The sequence below is a fragment of the Peromyscus maniculatus genome, chromosome 2 (assembly GCF_049852395.1).
Source record: "Peromyscus maniculatus bairdii isolate BWxNUB_F1_BW_parent chromosome 2, HU_Pman_BW_mat_3.1, whole genome shotgun sequence".
NCBI lineage: Eukaryota > Metazoa > Chordata > Mammalia > Rodentia > Cricetidae > Peromyscus > Peromyscus maniculatus.
Window position 1 is genome coordinate 125376071 of NC_134853.1, and position 24762 is coordinate 125400832.

A 24762-nucleotide genomic window follows, 5' to 3' on the forward strand; every position below is an offset into this window, starting at 1 on the left:
TATAGACTGAGGAATGTTTCTGTCTATGACCATTTTCCAAAAAAACTCTTGAATGTTCCAAATGAAATGAAATATATTTTTCTTTGAGTGTGCACACTTGTTACATTTGTCGGGATTCATAGGTGTTGACTCTATGCAAAGAAACTAAAATCCTGAGCCATTCAGTCCACCCAGGCTCACCCATTCATAAACAGGAGGTGGAATCGTTTATTCTGTGCACTGGTCTCACAAATTATGTCTGCTGTAAATGCTGGTGGCCCCTTAAATACCATGAGACCCCAGGCTTCCCTGTAGTTACCATAACAACTAAAACATCCCACAAATTTCCTCTTTACTATTGGGGGCGGCAGTCCCTCTAAGAATAATTTAGTTATGTCAAAGTACATCAGAACCAAGCAGCCCAGTTGTCACTTAGTGTGTTGGTAGGTCATGTCACTGCATGAGTAGGTAACAGGTGAAGCAGTGTGAACAAATCTGAAGTTTGAACAGTATCCCTCATGCCCAGCACAATTGGACTTGTCTGGTAGGATGTCCGTTTTATTGTTTAAAAGCCTTTAACACTGGTTAGATTCAGCAGCAAGTCCTTGTGCCCTGTCTAAAGCTTCCTCCTGGGGCAGCATGGCAGGGAGGTGTAGAAGTGACCAGACTTTGATTGTTGACTTGACCCTGAATCAGTCTGTTGAGGGACAGTTGAATCTGAGACTAGAACAAGGTTGTCTGTATGCAATCACTGTGGGCTCACCAGAGTTACTGATATGAACAATGATGTTATCATTGCCACAGCACCTGTCCATCATCTCTTTAGACGTTGCTAGGATACCCTGAGTCTGCTCCCTTTTTGTTCTGATCTCACTGTACTGTACCTATAGCTTCATTCTGGCAGCCATTAAAAAGCTTCTTTGGGCAAGTCTAGCTTCTCTACCCTCTGCCATGACTGAATGGCCACTTGTCTCTTAGGCTTAGGTGTCCTTGTAAATGGCCACTGTGCCCCCTGAGAAGCATGAGGACCACTGAAAGCATGATCCAGAGTGTGCTGACACATTCCATGGTAGTCTAAGCCCAGTGATGGTGAAAGACCTGAAATAGGTTTTGGCCATTGGATATGAGCATGTAACACAAGAAAGAGAATACTGACTACAGATGGACTCAGCTCAGTTTGGATCCTCATCCTACCTTGTGCAAGCTGTGTGACCCTAAGCAAATCACCTTTCCTCTCTGGCCATCAGTTTTCCTCATCCCTAAATGGACATAACAGTATCTAACATGCAGGAATTTTGTGAGGAAGTAAAATAGTGCTTCAGATCCCTGTCTATAAGGTGGGCATACATTATCTTCTGTTTCAGCAGGGTGAGCTGAAGGCTAATGCAATTCTGTATTCAAGGTGTGGATGACTGTCCCTGACACAGAGTGAAGGTCTACAGAGGCTAGGACTCAGGGCAACCATATGAGAACGACATAAGCCTCCTGACCTCAGGGGTCTACCTTCTGGAGGGGGCAGGCCAGGCGAACCTGTCTTGGGAAAGGTCGTAAACAAAGGGAGTGACACACAGCTTGAGTTGGGGAATAATAACATTCTTACCATTGCTTTACTTTCCCGAATCTCATAGTTCAGGAGCTGGGGTGTCTCAGTGGAAGGCAGCCTTGTCTGTGATTTCACTTTGCCTCTGCTTGATCAGCCGAGAACAGTCTCAACTGCTGAAGCTATCTGAGACCTAGCTTTCACTAAGTTTCTCAGTCGGCAGGCAGCATGCAAAGTGGAACTCTGAATGTTAGAACTCCAGAGGCTGAGGTGAAAAGCCAGATCCCCACTTCCTCGCTGTAAATGGGTGGTGCATTTCTGTCACTCACTCAGATCCACAGACTTTTCCTCTCCAGGATGCCTGACCCTCCTGTCTCCCATTCCAGGTTATGTCGCTATGGGTGCCGTTCTCCCATCCTTCTGGGGCCAGCAGCCCCTCGTTCAACAGCAGATCGCCATGGGTGCTCAGCCGCCCGTTGCTCAGGTGATGCCAGGAGCTCAGCCCATCGCATGGGGCCAGCCAGGTCTCTTTCCTGCCACCCAGCAACCCTGGCCAACTGTGGCCGGGCAGTTCCCGCCAGCCGCCTTCATGCCCACACAAACTGTTATGCCTTTACCAGCTGCCATGTTCCAAGGTCCCCTCACCCCCCTTGCAACCGTCCCAGGCACGAATGACTCTGCCAGGTCAAGTCCACAGAGTGACAAGCCCAGGCAGAAAATGGGGAAGGAAATGTTTAAGGATTTCCAGATGGTCCAGCCTCCACCCGTGCCCTCCCGTAAGCCTGACCAGCCCTCCCTGACCTGTACCTCAGAGGCCTTCTCCAGTTACTTCAACAAAGTCGGGGTGGCACAAGATACAGACGACTGTGATGACTTTGACATCTCCCAATTGAATCTGACACCTGTGACTTCCACCACGCCATCCACCAACTCACGTGAGTGTCCAATCACTGGGTTCGAAAACCTGTTGAGTATCATGCCTTTTTCCTGCTCACTAAGCTAGCTACTGGGGTCAGAATCTATCTCACTTGCATCTCAGGCTTGTTGGTACTACTGATAACAGTCCCCATAGCGACCAACTCGGCTACCAGTTATAGCACACACGCCCGCTCCATTCTCTAGTGCTCTTTTTACATAACATTGTTAGCAGGTTGTCCTAGATCTGTGTGACAGATAAGCAGTAAGGTTCACAAACAGTAGTACACAAAGCAGCGACACAGATGTGTTATTAGTCCACAACATCACTGATGCTTCTTATGGCCTTGTTAATATGCTCATTTGCGATTCATGTATGTGTTAGCCTATGGCATACAAATTTTAGCATGGCTTATTAAAATGAAAATAAATGTAATTTTTTAAAAGTAGAAACAAGGGGCCAGAAAGATCTCAGAAGGTGAGGGTGCTTGATACTAAGCCAGAAGACCTGAGTTCAATCTCCAGAACTCATGGTGGAAGGAGAGAACTGATTCCCAAAAGTTATTTTCTGACCTCCGTGCACAGACACAAAACAATAAAATTTAATTTAATTTAGAAACAACGCTTACTAATTAGAAAAGAAGTTATTAAGATCAGGGGAAATGTAAAGCAGAGTTTGTAACCATGAGCATATCAGGGCCTGATGATTGACACTGAGTAGAACGAGATGAGAATGCCCTGGCTGGGAACATGGAGGCCTCTTTATTCCTACAGACTGTGTGCTTTGGAGTAATAGTTTTACCTGCACGGGCCTCGTGGTTCTTAATTCTCTCTAAAGCCCATTATTTAAAGGCATCACAACATGAAAGGATCTTTGTCGTCGTTGTGGTCTTGGTCAGGGGACTTTTGCAGGCTCCTGGGCCAGGTTTCTAGTGCTGGCTCCATCCTGACAAACTGAGTTTAAGACAAAGCAAGTCATTGCTCTGAGTCTCTGGACCCCGTGTGGGAGCAGCAGCTCCCTTCTGGCCTTAGCATCTGGGGATTCTGCTTTCACTCATCTTTCCCGTTGCAAACACCAAAAGTAGAAAGCCTGTTGTTGAGTCAGAATCCAGACACACTTGAGCACGCGTGTGCTTGTCAGACACAATCGGAAAAATTGTTCCAGTGACTCAGCCTCTGCCTTGACAATTGATAAGGGGAGAGAAAAGGCTCATGGTACAATGACTTTGGCGTTTTCATTACTGTCACCAGTGATACGGATCACTGGATGGCCAATACCATGAATTGTCAAAAAAAAAAAAATCTAATGTGAATACAATTAGATCGTGTCATTCAGCCGGGTTCAGAATGCTGTTCTGAAAATGAAGGCCTTGCACCCAGGCCATGGGTGCTACGTAGCCAAGGCATTTCTATTAATTCTAATCCATGGGGTTTCGATGATGAATAATGAATAAAAAATGAAATGCTAAAGAAATAACAGTCATGCATAAATGAACAAGAGCCTTTTAAAAGCACACATCTCATTTTTCAATGAACCATGGGCTGCCTACAAACAAGGAAGTTCTTTGAGGACAGGGACTGTCTTGCCACCATCCCCACACTTCTCAGAATGCTAGCGGGGTTCCTGGCACATACAGATGTTAGGAAAGGTTGTAGTGGATGAAATGAGCCGCCCAAAAGGCCATTTCACCATAACTGTGTTTGAGAGCAAGGTTTTGGAAATGTAGCACTGTTGACATTTGAGGAGGGATGATTCGGTTGCAGGAGGCGCCCACGTGTAGTGTATGGTACTTACTTAGCAGCACTCTTCTACCTCCAGATGCAGACAGCATCTTCATCCTTTTCTTCCACTCATGACAGCCTATAATAGCTCCGGACCTTTCCAGTGTCCTGTGGAAATGACTGCCTACCTTGAGAAAGCATGGCCGTAAAATACTGCAGTGCTCTGTAAAGTCTTGTGACAACTGAGGAGCTTATGCAAATAAACTCTAGCTGTGTGTTCCCATTGGTTCTACTGGGGAACTGTGAGCAATCTACTGTTTGGACTGGTGGCTCAGCCTGGATTCTCTGCCTTTTGTAAGCAATAAGCCACTTCAAACACAATTCAGAACCCATTTAAGCTAATATCACCCACTCAGCCAGGCATTTATACAGCATTAAACCTACGGTAGCTAGTTTGTTCTGAAACCAAGTCACAAAACAAGATACATATAATGTTTTAGCTTAAAGAAAATAAGTAAGTCAGCATCCCTTCAAGATGTGAGCAAGAGGTCAGTTGTTCAAAAACAAAACATAAAAACAAAAACACTTCAAATAGAAAAAAACTGAATACTATTAGATACACCTGTGTCATCCCATAGCTCACACCCATGCCGGTGTAACCGTGAGTGCTTGCCTATGCCCCTCTGGGCCCTGGCACCGAACACCTAGAGGAAGTGTACAGTACTGCATGTAGTTGTATCGGGAACATAATGAAGGGAAAGAGCTTGGTCAGTGTTAGCCTCATTGGCACAGTGTGAATGAGAAAGAGCTGGAAATAGTGCCCATGGGCTAAAAGATCAACGCTAACTTTCGCAATCATTCGCTCTCTGATAAAATACCAGATTTTTGCTAAGCTCTGGAACAGTGTGACAGGGAGCGCTTATCGACGCCATTGCTACTCACCTATTCAGTCAGTCCGTACCTGGGGACTATGCCAGCGACCAGAGTTTTCTATGCTAAGTTAAAAGAAAAGCTTCCAATGTCATCTGTGGTAGAAACCTCTGGCACAAACAAGAGGAGGAAGACATAGGAAGGTGTATATTCTCCACAGCCAGCTTGCCGCCACGTACTATCCCTCTCCCTACCCAGCCTGTGCTTGTTAACCCCTGAGTGTGTGCAAGAATGCAAAGCCTGCCTTAGCAGTAGCCGTGAAGGCATTAGCAATGTCCAGTTTTCTGGAAAACATAGGTACCCTCCATCTCAAAGGAGCTTCCCAATTTGCGGACTGTTGCCCCTACATTTTCTAACAGTGAACTGATCTACAAAAGCCATTCAAGAACAAAATGTGTCTTCTGATTAAAGAGAGAGAAGGAAGTCAGCCTTGAGCAGCAGCTCACAGCTTGCTCATGGTTCAGAAGCATTATGGGAGTTGTTCAGAGTTCCTGATTCAGTCGCTGTCCTGTAGGGTCCGGGGACTGGCATTCCTGAAGAAACATGGGAGGAATTCAGTTGCATAGATTGGACCTGAGATGGGGAGAGGGGAGACTTGACTCAACTACAAGGGGGCGCCAGGTATCTCTGTGGGGTAGAAATGGTTGTGGCTTATATTTATATTTACCGTATTTCTTCTTTCGGCATAGCTCCAACCCCAGCCCCTAGGCAGAGCTCGCCATCCAAATCATCAGCATCCCACGCCAGCGATCCGACCACAGATGACATCTTCGAAGAAGGCTTTGAAAGTCCCAGCAAGAGTGAAGAACAAGAGGCTGTAAGTGACCTACTGATTGCCCTACTTTTCTTTAAAATTAAAATTTCCCCATAGTATATGAGGATGCCAACATAAAGGAGAACGCCAGCTCAGAGCTGACATTCGAACGGCCTCTAAAGGGACTTTCTTGTATGCTCAGATGCATCAGCCGGAAACACTGACCTTTTATTAAGTTATTAGGAGCTCTCGCATCTGGGAGGTGGCATCCTCTGGCGGAAGTTTCAGCCCTCCTTTTAAATTAACTGGTTGCGTATGCCGCGTGAATATAATCTTAGTTGCCTTATATTTTCAGTTGTTGAAGAGAGAAAAAAAAAAGTGTTATCTTCTTGTGTTCTAGCCTGATGGATCACAGGCGTCCTCCACCAGTGATCCATTTGGGGAGCCCAGTGGTGAGCCCAGTGGTGATAATATAAGTCCACAAGACGGTAGCTAGATAGCGCAGGTCTGGGTAGGTATCTGTCCTTTTTAATCTCCTTCCCCTGCAAGGTTTTCCCTCTTGCTTGCTGTTTGCTGCTGATGTCGTAGCCCAGTGTTTGTGCTTTGTCTGCTTGCCTGTGCTGTATTACAGTGACCATTCCATCCCCCTTGTCTGTGCTTCTTCCTAATGCTAGTACTCTTTTCCATGCCTTTTACCATAGTGCCAATACTTCTACCCTCAGTCCTTGCCTGAGCCATCTCACCGGTTACCAGTGTTTGTACAATCTCCCTTTGCCTCATTTCGATTTTGCACTTTGCTTTTTTCATGTGGATGAATGACCTTTGACATAACACCAAAAGGTAGGGTTGGAGGGAATGTGGAAAATAGTTTTATTATTTATTTAATTACATATGCTGAGTTGGTGACGGTGTTAGGATGAGATCCAGTCAATACTACGTGATGTGGATTGAGTTTCTAAAGACATTGGCCCTCTGGGATGGGCACATCATCTGCCCCCCCTCTCTCTGCCTCTCCCTCTCTGCTTCTCTCTCTCTCTCTCTCTCTCTCTCTCTCTCTCTCTCTCTCTCTCTCTCTCTCTCTCACACACACACACACACACACACACACACACACACACGATAATTTCTCAGTGAGAGGTGCTCTAGACGCTTTACTCCTTTAAGCAAAATGTCACTGCATTTGCCTACATGCCACAGATCTAAAGAGGTCACTAATCAAACACACTGAGAAGGCAGACTGCGCAACAAAAGCAAGCCATGCTTGAAATAAGATTGATCAAGATGTACACTCACGGTAGCTCTTCCCACCTATCCAAGAAGGTTTCTATATCCTGTTCCAGGGTGTCAGTGAAATCAAGGCCCAAGGTCATGTAGCTGTCGTCACAGAGGCTCTGCCCTCTGCACCTGTGCTGCAGCTTGTGGTTTACCGCCAAACCACTCCGGATTCCAGCAGCAGCTGACTGGAGAGAGGCATCCTTCCATTTACTAGAAGTGGTTTTCGGAGCTCAACTTTCAATACCTCTGATTGAATCAAAATAAAGAAGGACCTGATGACGCTAATCTTCTCAGGAGACAGAAGTATACCTCGTTACTTAGATGTGATTTCTAAGGCCAGCTTTGACAAGTGTGTCACGTTTTCAGACATCTTCCTGGTTTTCCGAAAACATGGAGGATGGCTAGGCCAAACTCGAAGATTCCTTTAGTCCTGAATAGCATCATCATAGCTAATGGTGATGGTCACCATAGCTAAAATGGTAAACAGCTTTCACTGCTCAGACCTGGGTTCTATGGCCATGTCAGAGTCGTTCATAGTGCATACATAGGTCCTACGGACAGCTATTGAAAGATAATACAGGGTTTTGAAAGTATACTTTGTTAATAGAGTTTATGACTAAAGACTTTAGTACACTATATGTATTTGTAATAACACACCATACTATAAAAAACCCAAATACCTATTTAAAAAGTCAGTCTTTCACAACCACGCTGGGAATTGATCTCTTAAAGGCAAAAATGCTCTAGGAATGAGAAATGTTAGGGATTATACGAAGATTCCTTGAGGTGATCCCAAGGAGGTTTTCTACCCCTTGTGTATGTTGTACTTCATGTGTTCAGACATGCTTTAGATAATTTGATAAATGAACTAGAGGTGATGGCAGCAAAGAGCATCCCAGAATTGAAGTACCTGTGAAAAGCCAACATGACTTACACCATTGGCAGATCAACATCTCGAGCGCTCATCTTCATGAGCTTGTTTGGCTTGAGGCACTTACACAAGCTGAACTGTTTCACAAGGCATTGGTTTATTCTACATGTGATACTCCATCCGGCTCCTCGATCCACAGCTGGGTTGTAAACTCGCAGGGTGTTGTGGCAAGAACTCACGATTTGGAACTTGAGTTCAAATCTTAGCCACGTAAAAGTGGGAAATCTTGGACAAGAGACATTCTTTCATTTCTAATTATGTTTCATTTGCTAGTAGAGGGTTATATTATCCTTGATACTAACTAACATGTCCTGAGTCCAGTCTGTGGCATAAAGTCAGACCATGAAAATTCAGCCTAAAATTTAGTCTGGTTTGGGGATTAATATTGTCAGAGTTCAGAACCTGAATTCATCCTTCTTGTCTGTATCATCTTGATCAGCATTCATGATCACTCTCTTCATTTGAAAAATAGGGATGAAAGCCATGCCCATCTTACAAGACATGTGGGTGAAGTCATGAGGTGATGTACATAAAGTTCTCAATACAGTGTCTGGCACATAGAATATATGACAGCTACCAGTATTGCCACCTCCGCCACCCTTGTCATCACCAGCACCCCTGCACCATCCTCACTGTCACTACTACCACCACCATCATTACAATTAACATCACTATCACCACCACCATCACTGATATTACCATTACCACCATTACTGCTACCTTATTCATCACCATGTAACTAGCAACACATATCAGCATCAGCACCACTACCATTACTGCAATCATCCCACCATTATGACCACTCTTTTCACCTCCAACACTACTACATTACCACCCTCCTCAGTACAACCATCAACATCACAACTCTTAGCCTTATCACCACCTTTATCACCATAATCAACATGGTATGAATTCAATATTTGTTGGTGCTCTATATTCTTAGGTTTTATGCATTTAGCACCATGTTGAATAAAGTCAACAACTAGGAGGCTTTGCTTGATACTTTCTGTTTTTTGATAATTTTTGGTATGCCCCATAATAGATTAAAGTAGAGAAAGGAAAGTGAGGCCTTTCCAGTATCCCTATGACAAACCTTGTCCCATAATCAAAATAACTTCTATTTGAGCCCCATAGGCCACCTCTCCCTGCCCTTCCCCCCCAAAAAGCAATCTCGGGTTCATATGGAAATCACATTAAGACCCTCTCAGCTCTGAGGAGAGATAGATTATACTTTATGATGAAGTGGAACTTCAGCCTGGCCATTTTACAGTTCCCTATCAGAAGCTGTACAATGAGTGGAGTTAATGCCCACCTTGCAGATAGGTCCCCTATGGCACCCACGCACGGGGAAACCCGTGTGAGTCTTTGTGTCCCTCCACCAGTGTCAAAATAGCACAAGCCAAATGTGACCTTTCTGTCTCCACCCCCTTTACTCATAAGCAACTTGAGATTTACTGACTGTAATTTCTTGGTGCTTTTGCAGACCCCTGTGAAAAGGATTCCAGGCAGAGATAGTTGTGTCTGTGGCTTTCTTTTCCCCTCTACTGTCATGCGGGTTGGAAAGCAAAGTCCCTATCCTCCTTATCAGGCTTGCAGCCACTATCTCCAGCTGTTTTTTTTATTAGAAATAGCCACCCAGTTCCGAGTAAGCAAGGATGATAAACTAAAGCCATACCGCTCCAGAATAAGAGGAAACAGACTCAATCCCCACAGGTGGAAGCTTCAGGGCCAATACCAAATGTTTCTGTTTTAACAATAAAGGAAAATATCTTCAATTACTTCACTTTCTCCCCCTTACTTTCCCATCTGGGGGAATCATGTGTCTTTGAAAGACGGAGACAAGAGGGGCCAAAAAAAAAAAAAAAAAAAAAGGAACCAAAGTAATATTATAATGGCTGGTGTGGGAATGGCAGGTAATTTGTACTTCACTGATGTGTTGCTGGAGCAGTTTTAAGGGCGAAATGTTAGCCTTTGAAGGGATGAAAGAAAAATGAAAACATTTATTTGGTTAAATGGCTAAGTAAATAAACTGCCTATCAGTCTTTCCCAGGTGTCAAGTCAAAGGAGCATCTGTAACAATGGGAGTCGTTTGGTCTGTCTCCCTTTGTGACAATAGCTGCTGCCATAAATAATAAGGCGCTGTCACTTTTTTAATACTCATCCCCGTAGTGGGAACCCAAGGCATAGAAAGTATTGCCTGATAGATTCCTAGTGTTCAGGGAGAAAGAAAGATGAACTTCAAATGCTTTGGGAAAGAAAGGGAATGTTTGGGGGTTTTGTTGTTGTTGTTTGTTTTTAGTAAATGAAAGAGAGAAAACAGAGGGCCAGAATCAGAATGAAGCTGAAAAACAAGTGGCCTTAGGCAAGCATGTCTCTCCTCACATGGAGAAGCACAAGTCATACAGTGATGCCCTGCCCAGGCTTTCCAAGGATCACATGATGTGAGCATGAAAGTGCTTTGGGATTTGGGGAGATCATTTAGTGGTACAGTGCTTGACATGATCCCCAGAATATACCCACATATAAAGCCAGGCATGGGGGCATGCACTTGGCAATCCCAGTGCTAGGAGGTGGGGACAGAGAGGTCCTTGGGGCTCAATGGCCAGACACTAGCCTAATCATTGAAAACCGAGTCCCGGTGAGAGACCCTGTCTCAAACAATAAGGTAGATGGCTCAGAAAGAATAACACTCAAGATTGATCTCTGACCCCCACACAGACCCATATTTACATAGATCCCCATGACCACACACATGCATGGAAGGTAATTTAGAAAGTCTCAAAGTGAAATATGTTTATTTGATATTATTATTACTCTTCCATTTTTTTATTGAACTTTGTAGCTTAGATTGACCCCAACCTCATAGTCCATTTGCCTCAGCCTCCAAGTGCAAGGATTGCAGCCACACACCACCAACCTGAGCATTATTCCCCTTTAAAAATGGAACTGAACAATAGAACGTTAGAAATAATGTATTTGTTCATTCATTCAAATCTGCCTGTTTGGTAGATGTACAAGTTAGAAGCAAGTCTAACCTAAGCTCTTGAAGTGAGCAGTCTCACTTCCTCAGACCTTCATGGAGTGATATTCTTTGATATCCCCACCTGGAATACATTTGAAGTAAGAGAAATTACCAGGGTTTGCCTAAGGGCAGTGTCTGCTGGGATGCCAAGAGGTATTTAAAAGATGAAGTTGACTAGAGCTAAGACTGAGGGACATGGGAGATGCAGAAGAGGAGATGAGCTAGATTCTGAGCTGAGGAACCAAGTTGTTATTCTGTAGAGCACAGGGTAGCATGCTTGAGCAGGAAGCAAACAAGTATACATTGGGACCAGGCATGCTTGAGGTACTCAAGAGATAATCAAGTAGAGAAGACAGTAGAATGCTGGACCTACCTCTGGAGGTCAAAGGTAAAATCAGGGAAAGCATGAAGATTTCAACATGATCTTCAGCCATTTGAGTCGTGGATGCAAGAATATGTTGCCCATGTAGACCAGAGGTCAGGAGACTGTATTATGTATGCTGTGCAGACTTCATAGACCAGCTTAGTTTCTCTGTGCTTGAGAGCAGAAAGAAGCAAAGGCAAGAGATAATACATGGAGTTGGCTGGGTCCTGTTCCGTGAACAAAACCAGGCAGCTTCCAGAATTGACTAGTAGACTGAAGTTTGCTTGCCTGTGATGGAGATCACACCCAAGGTTTCTAGAATCACTCAATAGGATCAGCTGTGGGGCCTGTCATCTACTGCTACTGAAATATATTTCAAGACTACTTGCTAAAATTCTAGGCTGGGATGGAAATCCACACTGGTACTCAGTGCAGACTAAGCAACTGAGCAACTCCAGCAGAATCAGGCACCTGGCTTTCTGGAGCATTCTGACTTAGTGAATGCATGATGTGAGCCAGAAAGAGCTTGACCTCTGACCTTCAGTTGTCTCCTCTGCAAAACAGTTGCCACAGGTTCATGCAGCTATAACATCTTAGGATCCTTTAATTTGTTCAAGTTCACTCAGCTACAACTTGGGAAAACTAGGCCTCAAATAATGTCTCCCAACAGCTCACCCTTTGCAGGCAAGCTTCGTTCCCAGCTAACCGAGAAGACGGAACCCCTAAATCATGGCAAACTTCTTTAGAATGACTTTCTGGAATACTGAAAATAGTATGAGGTCTCCATGACCTTGACAGAGCCAGGCTAGAAATTTCTGGATCAAATGATTTCTGAGCTCCCCTCCAGCTCTTACAGTCTACGATTCTGTAACAAGGAAAGTGAAGCTATTGCCAAAACGAATAATGCATCACAGTGTCAGACTTTGGGATCATCTGCTGCTTGGGGTTTTCCACACCACTGCTCCCCTTCATTAGTGGGGATAATTGAGAGCTGACTGCAGTTGTTGCCACTGTTGTGATGCGTATTTGAAGCTAGATTCCGGCAAGCAGGAGCTGTGTGCATATTTATCTCCACTGCAGAAAGTTAATGCAGCGCGGCATTAATTACCCTGTCTGAGCCTGCTGTCTCCTCTGGTTTTAGGTGTCGTTCTCAGTTGGATAAATTAGTTTCCAAAATTGGAATAGAGCAAATTGTAGGGTGAGATCAAGGCAGCTCAACTTCTCGGGGAACCCAGAAAGAAGAATGGGGTGAGTGAGGAAGTCCACACAAGAATCATTGAGGTGAATTGGTTGATGGAAAAGGTTTCTTCGCTGCTTACTGTTCCTAAAGAATTTTCTGTCCCATTCATATTTATTCAGTGCACTGCATCCCTAGAAAACATACATATACATGCACACACGCACACACACACACACACTCGCACACATACACACACACTCACAGATTCATACACACTCACACACACATACACACACACATACACACACACATACACACACACACACACACACACACACACACACACACACACACACACACACACACACACACCAGAAGTTTCTATCTAGTCTAACTGCAGATGTTGGAAGTAGTTCAGATATTGGAAGTAAATGGATTAGGGCTTAAAAGATTTTAATCATCCCGCCTCAGATTTTGACAGATTCAACCTTTGAAAATATAAAACCAAATTGAAATGTGCTGAAGACAAGGAGATCAAAATATCGAAGATATTAGAAATCATGTCATACTCACACCCATTCACCAGGTCAATAGGGACAGGGGAAGATGGGACCCTTCCTGTAGTCGGGCATTTCAACAGGTTGCATTTACTTAGCTCTCTGTTTCCATCAGCAGGATACATTCCATGGGTGGAGCACAGAGGTGTGGGGTGCAAAGGATGTTGCTATATTACAGAGCAGGGTGACCAAAAGGGCAGAAAAAGTTCCTTCTCCCAAGAGAGTGTATCTCTAGCCAGTCCTGGAGGACGATGCATGACTCGGTAGTGAAGTTCTGGGTTCGACTGTGACGCGATTACTCAGTACTCATGTGACATTAGGGAAACATAGAAGCACTCCGCTGCGTGGCAGATCCCTCATCTATAAAACAGCGGGTCAGACACTGTTCGTCTTCTAGGCCGTTCCCGGGAAAGGTCGGGGAACAAACAGTGTGATACATCATATGGAAGAGGCAGCACCCTGACCTTGAGACTATTCAACCGCTCTCGGCTTAATTTTTTGAGTGTTCTTGTTCTTTGAAAATTTTGCACATAAACATGTGTTTTGATCAAGTCTGACCCCCGCATTTGCTCTGCTCCAGTTCCTTTCCCATCTGCCCCTCCCCCATTGCCTCTTGCCAACTTCATGTGTGGTTTTTTCTTTTAAACCACTGAGTTCACTCAGCAATGCCAGTATGTGCCTGGGTATAGGACCATCTATAGACTGGAGCTTGGGTAGTCTCTTGGGGGCTGCATCCTTGAAGAACACTGACTGTTTCTCTCCTAGCAGCCATCCCTTGCTAATAGCCCCTCAGCCAGGGGGTGAGACTTGGTGCCCACCTCCCTGCTCCATACTGGTATTTTGTCTGGCTTGAGCTTGCGCAAGTCTTGTGTATGCTGCCACAGCCAGTGTGAGTTCCTATGTGCAACTGCCTGTTGTGTCCTGAAAATACTGCTTCACTGTAGCCTCCCACCGCCTCTGGCCCTTAGATTTCTCGGCCCCCTCTTCTGAGATGATCCCTGATGAGCTTTAGGAGGAGGGGCTGTGGTGTAGGTGTCCCATTTAGAGCTAAGCATTCCATAGTCTCTTAATCTCTGCCTGTGAATGGAAGTCTTTTGTCTCCAAAATGAGGACAGGAGGAGTCTGCTCACAGGACTTTTAGGTAGATGAAGGTAAGGCCTGAAGGTGCGTCACCAACTCTCAGTGCCCTGCTGATAGGAGGACTTCTGTCTCGTCTCCCCTTGCCCTTTCCTCTTCTCCCCTTTCCTCCAGTACTACCAAGTATTGTGCTAGGTACTTTCTGTGAGTTATCTCTCCTTCTCTCAAGACCTTTTGTAGGATTACACAATACTATTTCCATGGTGTGGTTGGAGAAACTGAGGCTCAGAAGGTGTAAGTATCTTTCCCACAACACAGAACTCAGTGAGCTTCCTCTCCACTACGCCATGCTATTACCCCAACAGGAAATAAGTTTCAAAGCCAAGGATAGGCCTGCCTCTAGGAACTGAGGAGATTGCTCAGTCTTTAAAGTGTGCCAGACAAACATAAGTTTGATCCCCAACACCCATGTAAAAACCCAAGCATGGTGGCACACACTTGTCATCCCAGAGCTGGGACCTAGAGACAGGTGGGGCTGAGGCTCCCGGGTCAGCCAATCTGGTCTTCTGGGTGAGTTTCAGGCCAATGAAATCCCCATCTCAAAAATAAGGTGGATAGCGCCTACAGAATGAAACTCAAGGTTGACCCTGGGCCTCCACTACATGCACACATGCATCAGACACATGGGCACATATACAAAAACAGCAACACCAACACCACACACACACACACACACACAAATCTGAATCTGTTCTTAGGGGTGCCAAAATTGTTGCCAAAATGATTAAGCACCATGATGAGACAATGCAAAAATAACCTAAGGTCATTCATCATCAGCTGTCACCTTTCTGTTTTTATTCCCAAGCACTCCTTCCTAAAGCCGTCTCACAAAACCTGCTGTCAGCAAGGCAGGCCTGACTGTTGTGCCTCTGTCCACAGGAGCCAGAGCCTCTCTATGCGCAGATCCACAAACCCAAGAAATAGCATCAATGCGAGCTCCTGGTGGGTGCTTCAAGACTGGCATGGGAATCAGCAGTGCAGCAGGCTCTCTTGTACTCTCACCTCATCCCACAGAGAAACTCACCATCACCCAGTGAAACTGTCTGAAGAGGGAACAGAGTGTTTTTTGGCAACCGATAGAAATACCTATGGCAGCACAAAAAAAAACAAAACAAAACAGCAAAACAAGACACCCCCACAAAAGTATTTTTAAAATGAACAGAACCCAACATTGATCACCAGTCAAGCTGATACTTAACCAACAAACACCTTGAGCTCTCTCAGCTGGGTCTAAGATGCCCCCGGATATGAAACCTTATTGTGCTTTTATTTCGCTACCTGTTGACCACTGTAGAGCCCGCAGATTCGGAGTGGCAGGCATCAGAGGATTGCACCAAGGTTGGCACTAACTCATTTTAGGCCAAAGCAAGGGATCCTTTGTGACCACAGTGTCATCATCCATATGCCTTCTGGCTGTGGCGATGTGCGTGGCATCTCTCCACAGGGCCTGGTCTGCCATCCTGTGTCCCCTGTCCTTTCTCTGTCATGTTGAGAATCAATGAGTGTACAAATTTTTGTATTGCTTTTGACTTTTTTTTAGCAATGGGTGAAGAAGTATAAATGGGGGAGGGAAAAGCCTCTTATGGAGTAAATTCACTTGAAATCACAAGGCAAACGAGAGGTTGGTTATTCATTATAATCAAGAATGTGGCCAAAACAACCCTTTAGTTATCCTGCATCCTGAAGAAGAAAGACAGCTTTTGGATGGAACCTTCATTCTGGGGGTAGCAAAGGACATCAAATCCCATTGATGAGAAAGATGGAAAATGCATCCAGTTCCCTAAGAAGCTCTGAACTCTTGAGTACAATAAAATGATGTCTTTATTTTTCTGATACTTCGCTGCTGTGATACTATGCAGACAAGTGTCTTCTCCATGCGCCATTTTCAAAGAAAAATCATTTGCCAAATAATTCTGGTACAATTCTGCTAATATGGTTTTGGATCTTAGAAACCAGCTTTGTAATGGTGACATACATCTTCAGTGTAACAAACTGACTCTGTGGTCAAATGGTTCATCTCTATCTCTTTTTGTACATCAGAAAATTCAAATGGGATTTTTTTATTTTCTAACTTGAAAAGGAAAACCTTACCATTAGACTCTTTACCTATTTAAGGGAAATGGCTTTAAGGAGTTCTCATGATGTAAATATGTCAATGAAGATGCTTTTAATAATGCCATGACACTGTAGAGAAGGTAGCAGGTGGAGTGTAAGGTGCAACGAACATGATGGGTGGGGGCTCACTCTCCAGATGTTTTTCTGGGATGACTGGTACTAAGCTACAGTTCAGAGAGAGACAGGCAGGAGTCTTGGGCCAATGAGCAGCTAGTGAACAGGAGGGGGCGGGGCTTCATAGCCAGCACTCTGGAGATTCCTCACCTAAGCCCAAGGGAAGAGAAAGGAGGTTCACATTGGAAAGTTTGACTTTCAGAGATTTGGGAAATTGCTCACCTCTCCGCTCCCACTTCCTCTCCCATCAGTCACTGGACAGATTGTACGTGAAACAGAAGGATTCGCTTCCTGATTTTACGCATACGGGACAAAGTCTAGTGTTCAGTTCATATGGCTAGCACACAACTTTCATAAAGAATCTATATATTTTTACCCTATAGAGAATCGTTATGCAGGTCAAGTGTGTTTCCCTGATGTTCCTATGCAGTTACATGTTGGATTTAGTGGTTTAACAGAAAGGGGGAAACCCTCAAGAGTCGTGTGATTGGATCTGGAAGTAATTAGTTTGAAAATTTGAAAAGCCAAGTTTACCTTGATGTGATTGATTGAAATTGGCCTGTATGCTTTGGCTTCTTCCTATTCCTAGGAACTAACATGGTTTTGAAGATGGTTTTTAAAGTGACTCCTCACACAAAAATCACAGTACAATGTCAAGCTAATTGTTATTAGTTAGAGCCGACATTTGGCACTGAAATTCAATTTTCCCAAGTAGATAAATGAGCCACATGTCCATTAGAAAATATAAGTTAATGCTGCCCTACTGTAGAAGGTCCGAAGAACTAGAGAAACGAGAAGGGTTATTCCCTGCCCTCTGAAGCTGCTACCTGTTGGTACAGGATTCCTCACAAAATGTGTATCCATGCTATGACAAGGTGGCCCTCTTGGGCAAAGGAGAAATGGGAAGGTACAATGGCTGGGAACTGTCCTGAAAACAGTCCCGCTTCTCTGATGTGTTGGCAAGATAGGTGGTTGCCATAGGAAACAGCTTCGGTGGCAATGGTGCCAAGTCCATCTGAGTGGTGCTGTCGTCTCCCTCACTATGGCTGTCTGAGTTCGTCCATCAGTGTCACCCTTGTCCCCATTCTTTGGGTCACTATGACGTGAAGTGAACTCTGACTGGCGTTGCTGTTTCAGGTCTACCATCTGCAATCCTTTTCGTAGCAGGTGGTGACAGCCTGGCCAATGGTCATCCTTCATTGAGCATGACAGAGATGTAACTGGACCTGAACTTAAGGAAGAGGCCCAGCTGACACATTAAAATGAAGAGGATAGAGCTGAGATTTTAAACTACCATTGATATTTTCATTGGCCGAATACTGATTTTTTCCCCCAAGCACCATTTGGTGAGTTCAGAACCACAGTCCCCCTATCCCAGGAATATGTCCAAACAGAAGCTGAGGTACCAATACCAAAAGAGTGTGGGGAGTCTGCACAGTTCTGGTTAGATCGATGGAAAGATTCACGTGTACAACTCACTTCCTCATCCTCTATTAGCACTAAATTTGTCACTTTAAATTTTGAAACCAGGGAAACGCCACCTGTCATTCTGTCCCCATTCCCCATAGCTCTTCGATCTTTACATGCCGCAAGACTTTTTTGATAACTTGTATTCATCCCAGCGTCTACAGAAACCCCATCATGTAATGTACCGGGCACCTTCTTTTAAGAAAATGTTTACTCCGTGGGTTTGGTTCCTTTCGATTTCTGCGTTCTGACACATATTTTTTTAATAAAGATGAGAAAGAGAAAATGACTGTTGCAGTACGTTTCTAGACCTACTTTAACTTTACCTCAGACAGTTTGTTAACATATATGGACACATTATTTTTAACTTTATGTACAATGCATTCAACAGAACAGCAAAATTTTTAGAAATTTTCCATTAATTTCTGTAACACGCCATGTAAAACGGTTACAAATAAACATGTTTGAGAACAACAGCTTAGCCTGGCTTTATTCCACAAGTGTCCAGCTGCCAGTCAGGCAAGGGGTCAGAGAAAGAACTGGTTCCTGGCATTAAGTTTCTACCTCGCCAGAAAACAACCTCAGCTTCCCTGGTTCTGAACTGGGAAGAGCGAGCTTCACTGATGGTCCACGGTCAGGCCTCAGTGTGATGCTCTGGCTTATTTGTGTCCATGGAAACTAACATAGTTTGGAAAACAAGCTAGAAAGGGATAGATGTGGTATCTGGACCACAGGTAGTATGGAGCAAAAGTAGAGAAGTCTACTTACGTGTAGACTGGAAAACTATGGCTGATGATGGCTGCCATGGGATTTCCCGCCTTCGTCAAAACTTGTTTGCTCTAAGAGTCTTCGAGAAGGAAGCATTTAGTGTCTTTCCTGTATTCTACATGGGCACATTTTTTTAGGAAATCTGAGTCTGGGGAAAGGGGAAATTTATGTATGTTGAAGAACCAAAAAATGCATCTACATATTAATGTGTGTGTAGGGGGGTGTCTTTTTGTAACTGAATGCGTTTACATATCCAATAATGAAGCAGATTTCAATTAGGCGATTGAGATGCCAAACCCCGCTCCTTTCTAACAGTGGTGTGTTAACGATTGCATAAACACAAACCTTCAATCTGGCCTTGTTACACTGAAGGGACTAAACAGATGTTATCACCAATTTTGAGAACAGGAGCGAAATGGCTTCGATTTCAGCAGAGTAAATTTGGAGCAGACAGAGAAACAGCTCCCATATGGGAAGAAATGCTAAATCCCGGGTGGAGGAACTCAAAGATGTTGCAGCTGTTCCCCTTGGTGCTAAAGCCCACGCACTTCTGGGCAACTGGTGTGCCCTAATGGGTGCCCGGTGCTCGGTGTACGGCCTCCGTCCCTGCTCTAAACAGTCCAGACTGGGTCCACGTCCTTACCAAAGCCTTAGGCAAGGAAACCAAGACACAGGGAAATCACTGCTGCATGGGGAAAGTGACAGCCTGGAGAGTTGGAGTTTTGAGTCTTCTCTGCTTAAAGCTGATTTCTATTTTAAAATTAGTTGGAGAGTCACTGTTTTAATAACCTTCCATGGGGCGATTGAAAAACACTGGCTTCTGTGTCTCACCACACACCTCTGATTGAGCTTGGGTAGTAAGTGTGATTTCTAGACTTTGCCAGGCTAAAGTAAAAACAAAAGGCCAATGGGTGTGCCTCTCTGAAGTTGTTAAAGAAGCACTGGCTTCTTTACCCTCTTAGAAGAGGTGGATGCCCAAAGGGGAAAGGATAAACCTTCTGCCCAACTAGTTCAAACTGAGCTGAAACCAAGCCCTGGGGATTTACTTTGCAAGCCTAAGTGAATCTTTAAGAAGTGACAAATTAAAAGGTGCCCTATTTAACTGTGAGGCGTATGCCAAAATAAATCAGGCAGACATACCTGCTTTCATTCTCTGCTTGAGAGCAAGCCCTTGTTGTTTTGACAGTGAATGTTTTTTGTTTTACCCGGGAGTGACAGTTGGAAAAACCGCATAGAATAAAAACAGGTTTCATTGAAATCAACCTTCAGAGCTTTGAAAGCCTTTAAAAGATGTTTAAATTCAAGGGAAACGTGAGCAATGATGCCTGAAAGATGAGCAAGGGGGATGGGAATGGATGGGAACAGCTCCCGACCATTCAGTGACCAGTCAGTTCTCAGTGTGCGGGGTAGGCGCCACTGTCAGCTCCTGCTTTCTTTGGGACACTTGTGTTTTTTTCCTGTCGCTTACAAGCCCTTAGCAAAGCCTGGGAGGAAAGAAGCATTGCCCCATCTCACAGGCTCCGAAACCGAACCTCATGCTGTAGAACAGCTCTTCGTTGACGGCAGAGAGTGCCAAGCTCTGCCCTCCGTCCTGGGAGGCCTCTTCCTACAGCGTCAAGCCACTGCGTCCTTGTATAAAATGCTTAGAGTCCTTCAAGATTCAGTCTCAAGTTGTGGCTATTATATTAGAAACATCATGCCACACGTTACTCTGTCTGATTTGGTACCGAAACCGATTCTTAAGTAAAATGGTTGTAGTTATTTCAAAACAAAGGGGGAAATCCAGTTTTATTCCTGAGAACAATAACAGCTCTAACCCAGTCCAATGAATATTTAATTCCCAAACAAAATCTTCACACTCTCTTTATCTTCCAAGGTACAGAGATCTGAAGAGGATTTTTGAGCAGGCTTCCTGCTCATTCTCTGCTGAAGAATATTAAAGACTGCCAAGTGGGAAATGGCCTTGTGAGATGGCAGCCTCTGGTGACTTGGGTCTTTAATCTTCTGAGCAACCTCTTCCCACCTCTGTCATTTAGTCTGGGGTCACTACCTGGAGTGGGGGACCAACTGGCCAAGTGGCTGGGGGTAGAATAAGCAGGTCCAGGAGACGGCATATTGTCACAGTAAAAAGTCAAAACATCTCTCTTTGTACTGTGCTGGTAACAGCTCTGCTGTACCCAGCCTTTGGGGTAGGTGCTGGAGAAGCCAAGATAGCCCTCATCGCAGATAATGGAGTCATAATTAAGAACTGAGGGCCTTGAGCTCAAGAGTCCAGGCTAGTGGCTCTCACTCTTCCTAGTGCTGTGACCCTTTAATACATGTTTTGGTGACCCCCCAACCATAACATTCTTTCATTGCTACTTCATAACTGTAATTGTGCTACTGTTATGTATCATAGTGTAGGTATCTGATACGTGACCTCCAGAGGAGTCATGACCCACAGATTGAGAACCACTGGTCTAGGAAGTGAGTGACAGAAAGTGTTTCCTCTTATCTGTCTTGTGCCCTTTTAGACTTTTGTGGAGAGAAAGAAGAGTGCCCAAGTGTCCCACAGCTGTTCTTATCCCTTCAGGATAGAGCACATCATAGCATGAGCTAAATAAAGGCAGACTTGGTGATTAGCTTGTGCTCAGACAGAGGAGACGATTCAAGGAGGTAGCTGGATACTGGCTGTCTTCCTACCAGGCACCAAGATTAAGCAAAACCTTGTTGAGGAAATAATGTATCTGAGCAAGTTGTCACCCTCTGCTTGTCCTCTGTCTCTTTTCTCATATATGCGGGGGGGGGGGGGCGTTATTGCTACTGTAAGTCAAAGAGAGTTGTGTTCACATGGTAAGCTCTGAATCCAGAAAATCTGGCTTTAGATTCTGGCTCGTTGGCCTGCCAAGTTGATCAGCTTCAGACAAGTCACATAAGCTCTCTAGAATTTGAAGCACGGTCCTAATTAGTCTTAACAATAAAAACCCAGAGTCAGATATCAGGGGTGAGAGCTGAAAGATCAGAGAAGCAGAGCCGCAACCACTCAGGAGTTCTTACCTCTATGAATCCTCAGACCCAATTAGGGTGGGGGATATCTTGTCCCTGCCCACCTTATATTCCTGTCTCTACCTCCCTAGTGCTGAGATTAAAGGCGTGCACCACCGCCACATGACTCTGTTTCTCTTTTAGACTGGTTCAATCTCATGTAGCCCAGGGTGGCCTTGAACTCCTGATCTTTTTGCTCCCTCCTCCCAAGTGCTGGGATTAAAGGTGTACACCACCACTGCCTGGCCTCTGTGGTCAGCTAGTGACTAGCTCTGCCCTCTGATCTCAAGGGAAGCTTTATTTGTCAGAACACAAACAAAATATCGTACAACAAGAATCCACATGTCAACTTGAGGGCACTTATGAGAAGTGAATTTGATAATTCCACACCTGCTGCAATTGCTGTTCAATGCACATTGCCTTCTGTTATTATCAAAGGGAGGATGTGAGCTGTGGTGTGCATTTGTACTTAATTTCTTCACTTCACACTTTATCCTTCCACACCCACTGTCTCCGCATGGTAACTCTGAAAGTAGGCAGAATGCAGTGATTACTGCCCTCTTCTACTCTCAAAGAAAAACAAAAAGGTGTCTTTGAAATTTTCCACTACCACAATGTACCAGGGATTTATCCATGTAAGAATTGTTAACCATAAGCTGTATGGCAGCTCCTGTGATGAGCTCTAGAGATTAAAAAACTTAAGTTCATGCATGAGTGTCCCAGCTTCAAGAAGCGCAGAGCCTGGTAGAGGGGCGAGGGTAGGGAAGGTAGGAGAGATATAAACTATTGTATGGTCGATTCTCAAGTGAGTGTTTGTGCTAATATTATGGCACTGGGCTGAGCTGGGTGCTCAGGGATGAGCAGTTGAGCAGGGAGTGATCAATGGCACTGGGTAAGAGAGCATCCACGGAGATGGCAGGGCCAGTGGACATGGAGGACCTGTAGTAGCTAACCGTGAAGCCAAGGCATAAAGCCCCAGTTAAGCTGTTGAATACCACAGAGTTTTTCAGTTCATATTTCAAAGCGTGAAAAGAGTGGTACAGTTATAGCCTCATCGTCTGATAGATAATCAGAAATGTCTAAATTAAATTCAAATCAAACAGAGTTATAAACCATGACTAAAGAAAGCTGATTCTTGGAATGCAAGTAATAGGTCCAGAGAAGCCAGCCTGTCAAAAACATCTGATAAATCCATTAACCTCTTCAAGAAAAAGACTTTAGAGAGTCAGGCCTAGCGGTGGCATGCCTATAACTCCTAGATCTCAGAATGGTTGTGAGTTCAGGGTCAACTGGGGCTCCAGAGTGAGTTAAGTAACTCAGTAACTTAGGGAGACCTTGTTGAGTGTTGTCAAAAAGAGAGTGGGGCTGGGGCATAGCTCAGTGGCAGAGAACTTGCCTGCTTGTCTATTGTGTCCAAGGTCCAGAGTTCAACCCTGGGGATGAGGGAGAAAAGGGGGAGGTATTAGAAAGTAGAATTATAGTAATATTCCCTTAGCACACTGTCTTAGTCAGGGTTACTATTGCTGTGATGAAACACCATAATCAAAAATAAGTTAGGGAGGAAAAGGTTTATTTGACTTATCCTTCCACATCGTGGTCCATCACTGAAGGAAGTCAGGGCAGGAACCTTGAGGCAAGAGGTGATGCAGAGGCCATGGAGGGGTCCTGCTTACTGCCTCGCTCTGCATGCTATTTTTTTTTATAGAACCCAGGACCACCAGTCTAGAGTGTACTGACCCACAGTGAGCTGTGTCCTCCCCCATCAATCACTAACTAAGAAAATGCCCCACAGGCTTGCTGGCAGCTTCCTCTTATAAAGTGTTTTCTTAATTGAGGTTCTCTCTTCTCAGATGACCTTAGCTTGCGTCAAGTTGGCATAAAACTAACCAGCACACATAAACGAATAGCTGATATGAAAAACCTCTCCAGTGGACCTTGAGGGTTCCCCCACTGAAATCAGAGATCAAAGATGGGTGTGGTAGCACATACCTTTAATCCAAGCACTTGTGTTGCAGAGGCAGGTGGATCTCTATGAGTTCCAGGCCAGCCTAAGCCACAGAGTGAGATCCTGTCTCAAAAAAAAATTAGAGGTCAAAGCTGTCAGCTCAGCTATTATACATTTTATTGACATTATTCGACAGTTTAAGGCAGTGCAAAAAGCAATAACCTGTATAAATGGCATCAGCCTGTGTGAGTTGTCAGCAGAGAATAGTCAGAAGAGTTTCACTGAAGAATGGTTTTAACTGGGGAATAAGCAGGCATCATGGCACAGCAGAATTTACAGTCATAGAAATGAGGAATGTGTGCAAAGGGGGTGGGATGAAGGGAAACGTTTAAAGGAAAGAAAAAAAAACACTGAGGAGGTGTATATGAGTTTAGAGACAGTAATCCTTGACCACAAAGGTAAGTTACTTTGGGGGTGTTGAAAGGTCAGTAGCAATCCAAGGTTGAACAGATGTGCAGTTTATAACACAGTAGTCTTGGAACACAGTGTTCAAGCAGCCGTTTGTTGGGGCTGAGTGTGTGTAAACAAGCACACGGAAGAGTGGACACACTGCAGGACAAAGGCTGGAGTGAGACCCCATGATCTGACAGAGAAGTGCACCGCCGGAAGCATTCGGGGTCGAGCACAGGTTTGAGTTCACCAAAAACTTGTTCACATTTGGAGGTGGTGAGAAATTGGGCAACAATGAAAGGTCCCACTCCTTTGAAATTCAGCTAAAACCCACAGGTTTTTTTGGTTTTTGGTTTTGGTTTTGGTTTTTCAAGACAGGGTTTTTCTGTGTAGCTTTGTGCCTTTCCTGGAACTCACTTTGGAGACCAGGCTGGCCTCAAACTCACAGAGATCCACCTACCTCTGCCTCCCAAGTGCTGGGATTAAAGGCGTGTGCCACCACCGCCTGGTTAAAACCCACAGTTTAAGAAGCCCGGTTAGGAAGGAACAACCAAATTATCTTTCTTTAGCATG

The 24762-nt window shown here is 44.6% G+C and overlaps 1 protein-coding gene across 8 annotated transcripts in view; it reads left to right on the forward strand.

Moving 5' to 3' along the window:
• Window positions 1-18478, forward strand: part of Dab1 (DAB adaptor protein 1) — a 1137674-nt gene extending 1119196 nt beyond the window's left edge. For 6 of the 8 annotated variants that reach the window (XM_042271518.2, XM_076564631.1, XM_076564630.1 and 3 more), the window contains 4 exons: window positions 1906-2454; window positions 5776-5903; window positions 6241-6351; window positions 15186-18478. In XM_042271518.2, coding sequence (XP_042127452.1) covers window positions 1906-2454; window positions 5776-5903; window positions 6241-6336 — 773 coding nt within the window. In that variant the 3' untranslated portion in view covers window positions 6337-6351; window positions 15186-18478. The remainder of the gene's footprint in view (window positions 1-1905; window positions 2455-5775; window positions 5904-6240; window positions 6352-15185) is intronic. The other 2 variants (XM_076564629.1, XM_076564633.1) reach the window with 1 other exon arrangement.
• The last annotated feature ends 6284 nt before the right edge of the window (window positions 18479-24762 follow it).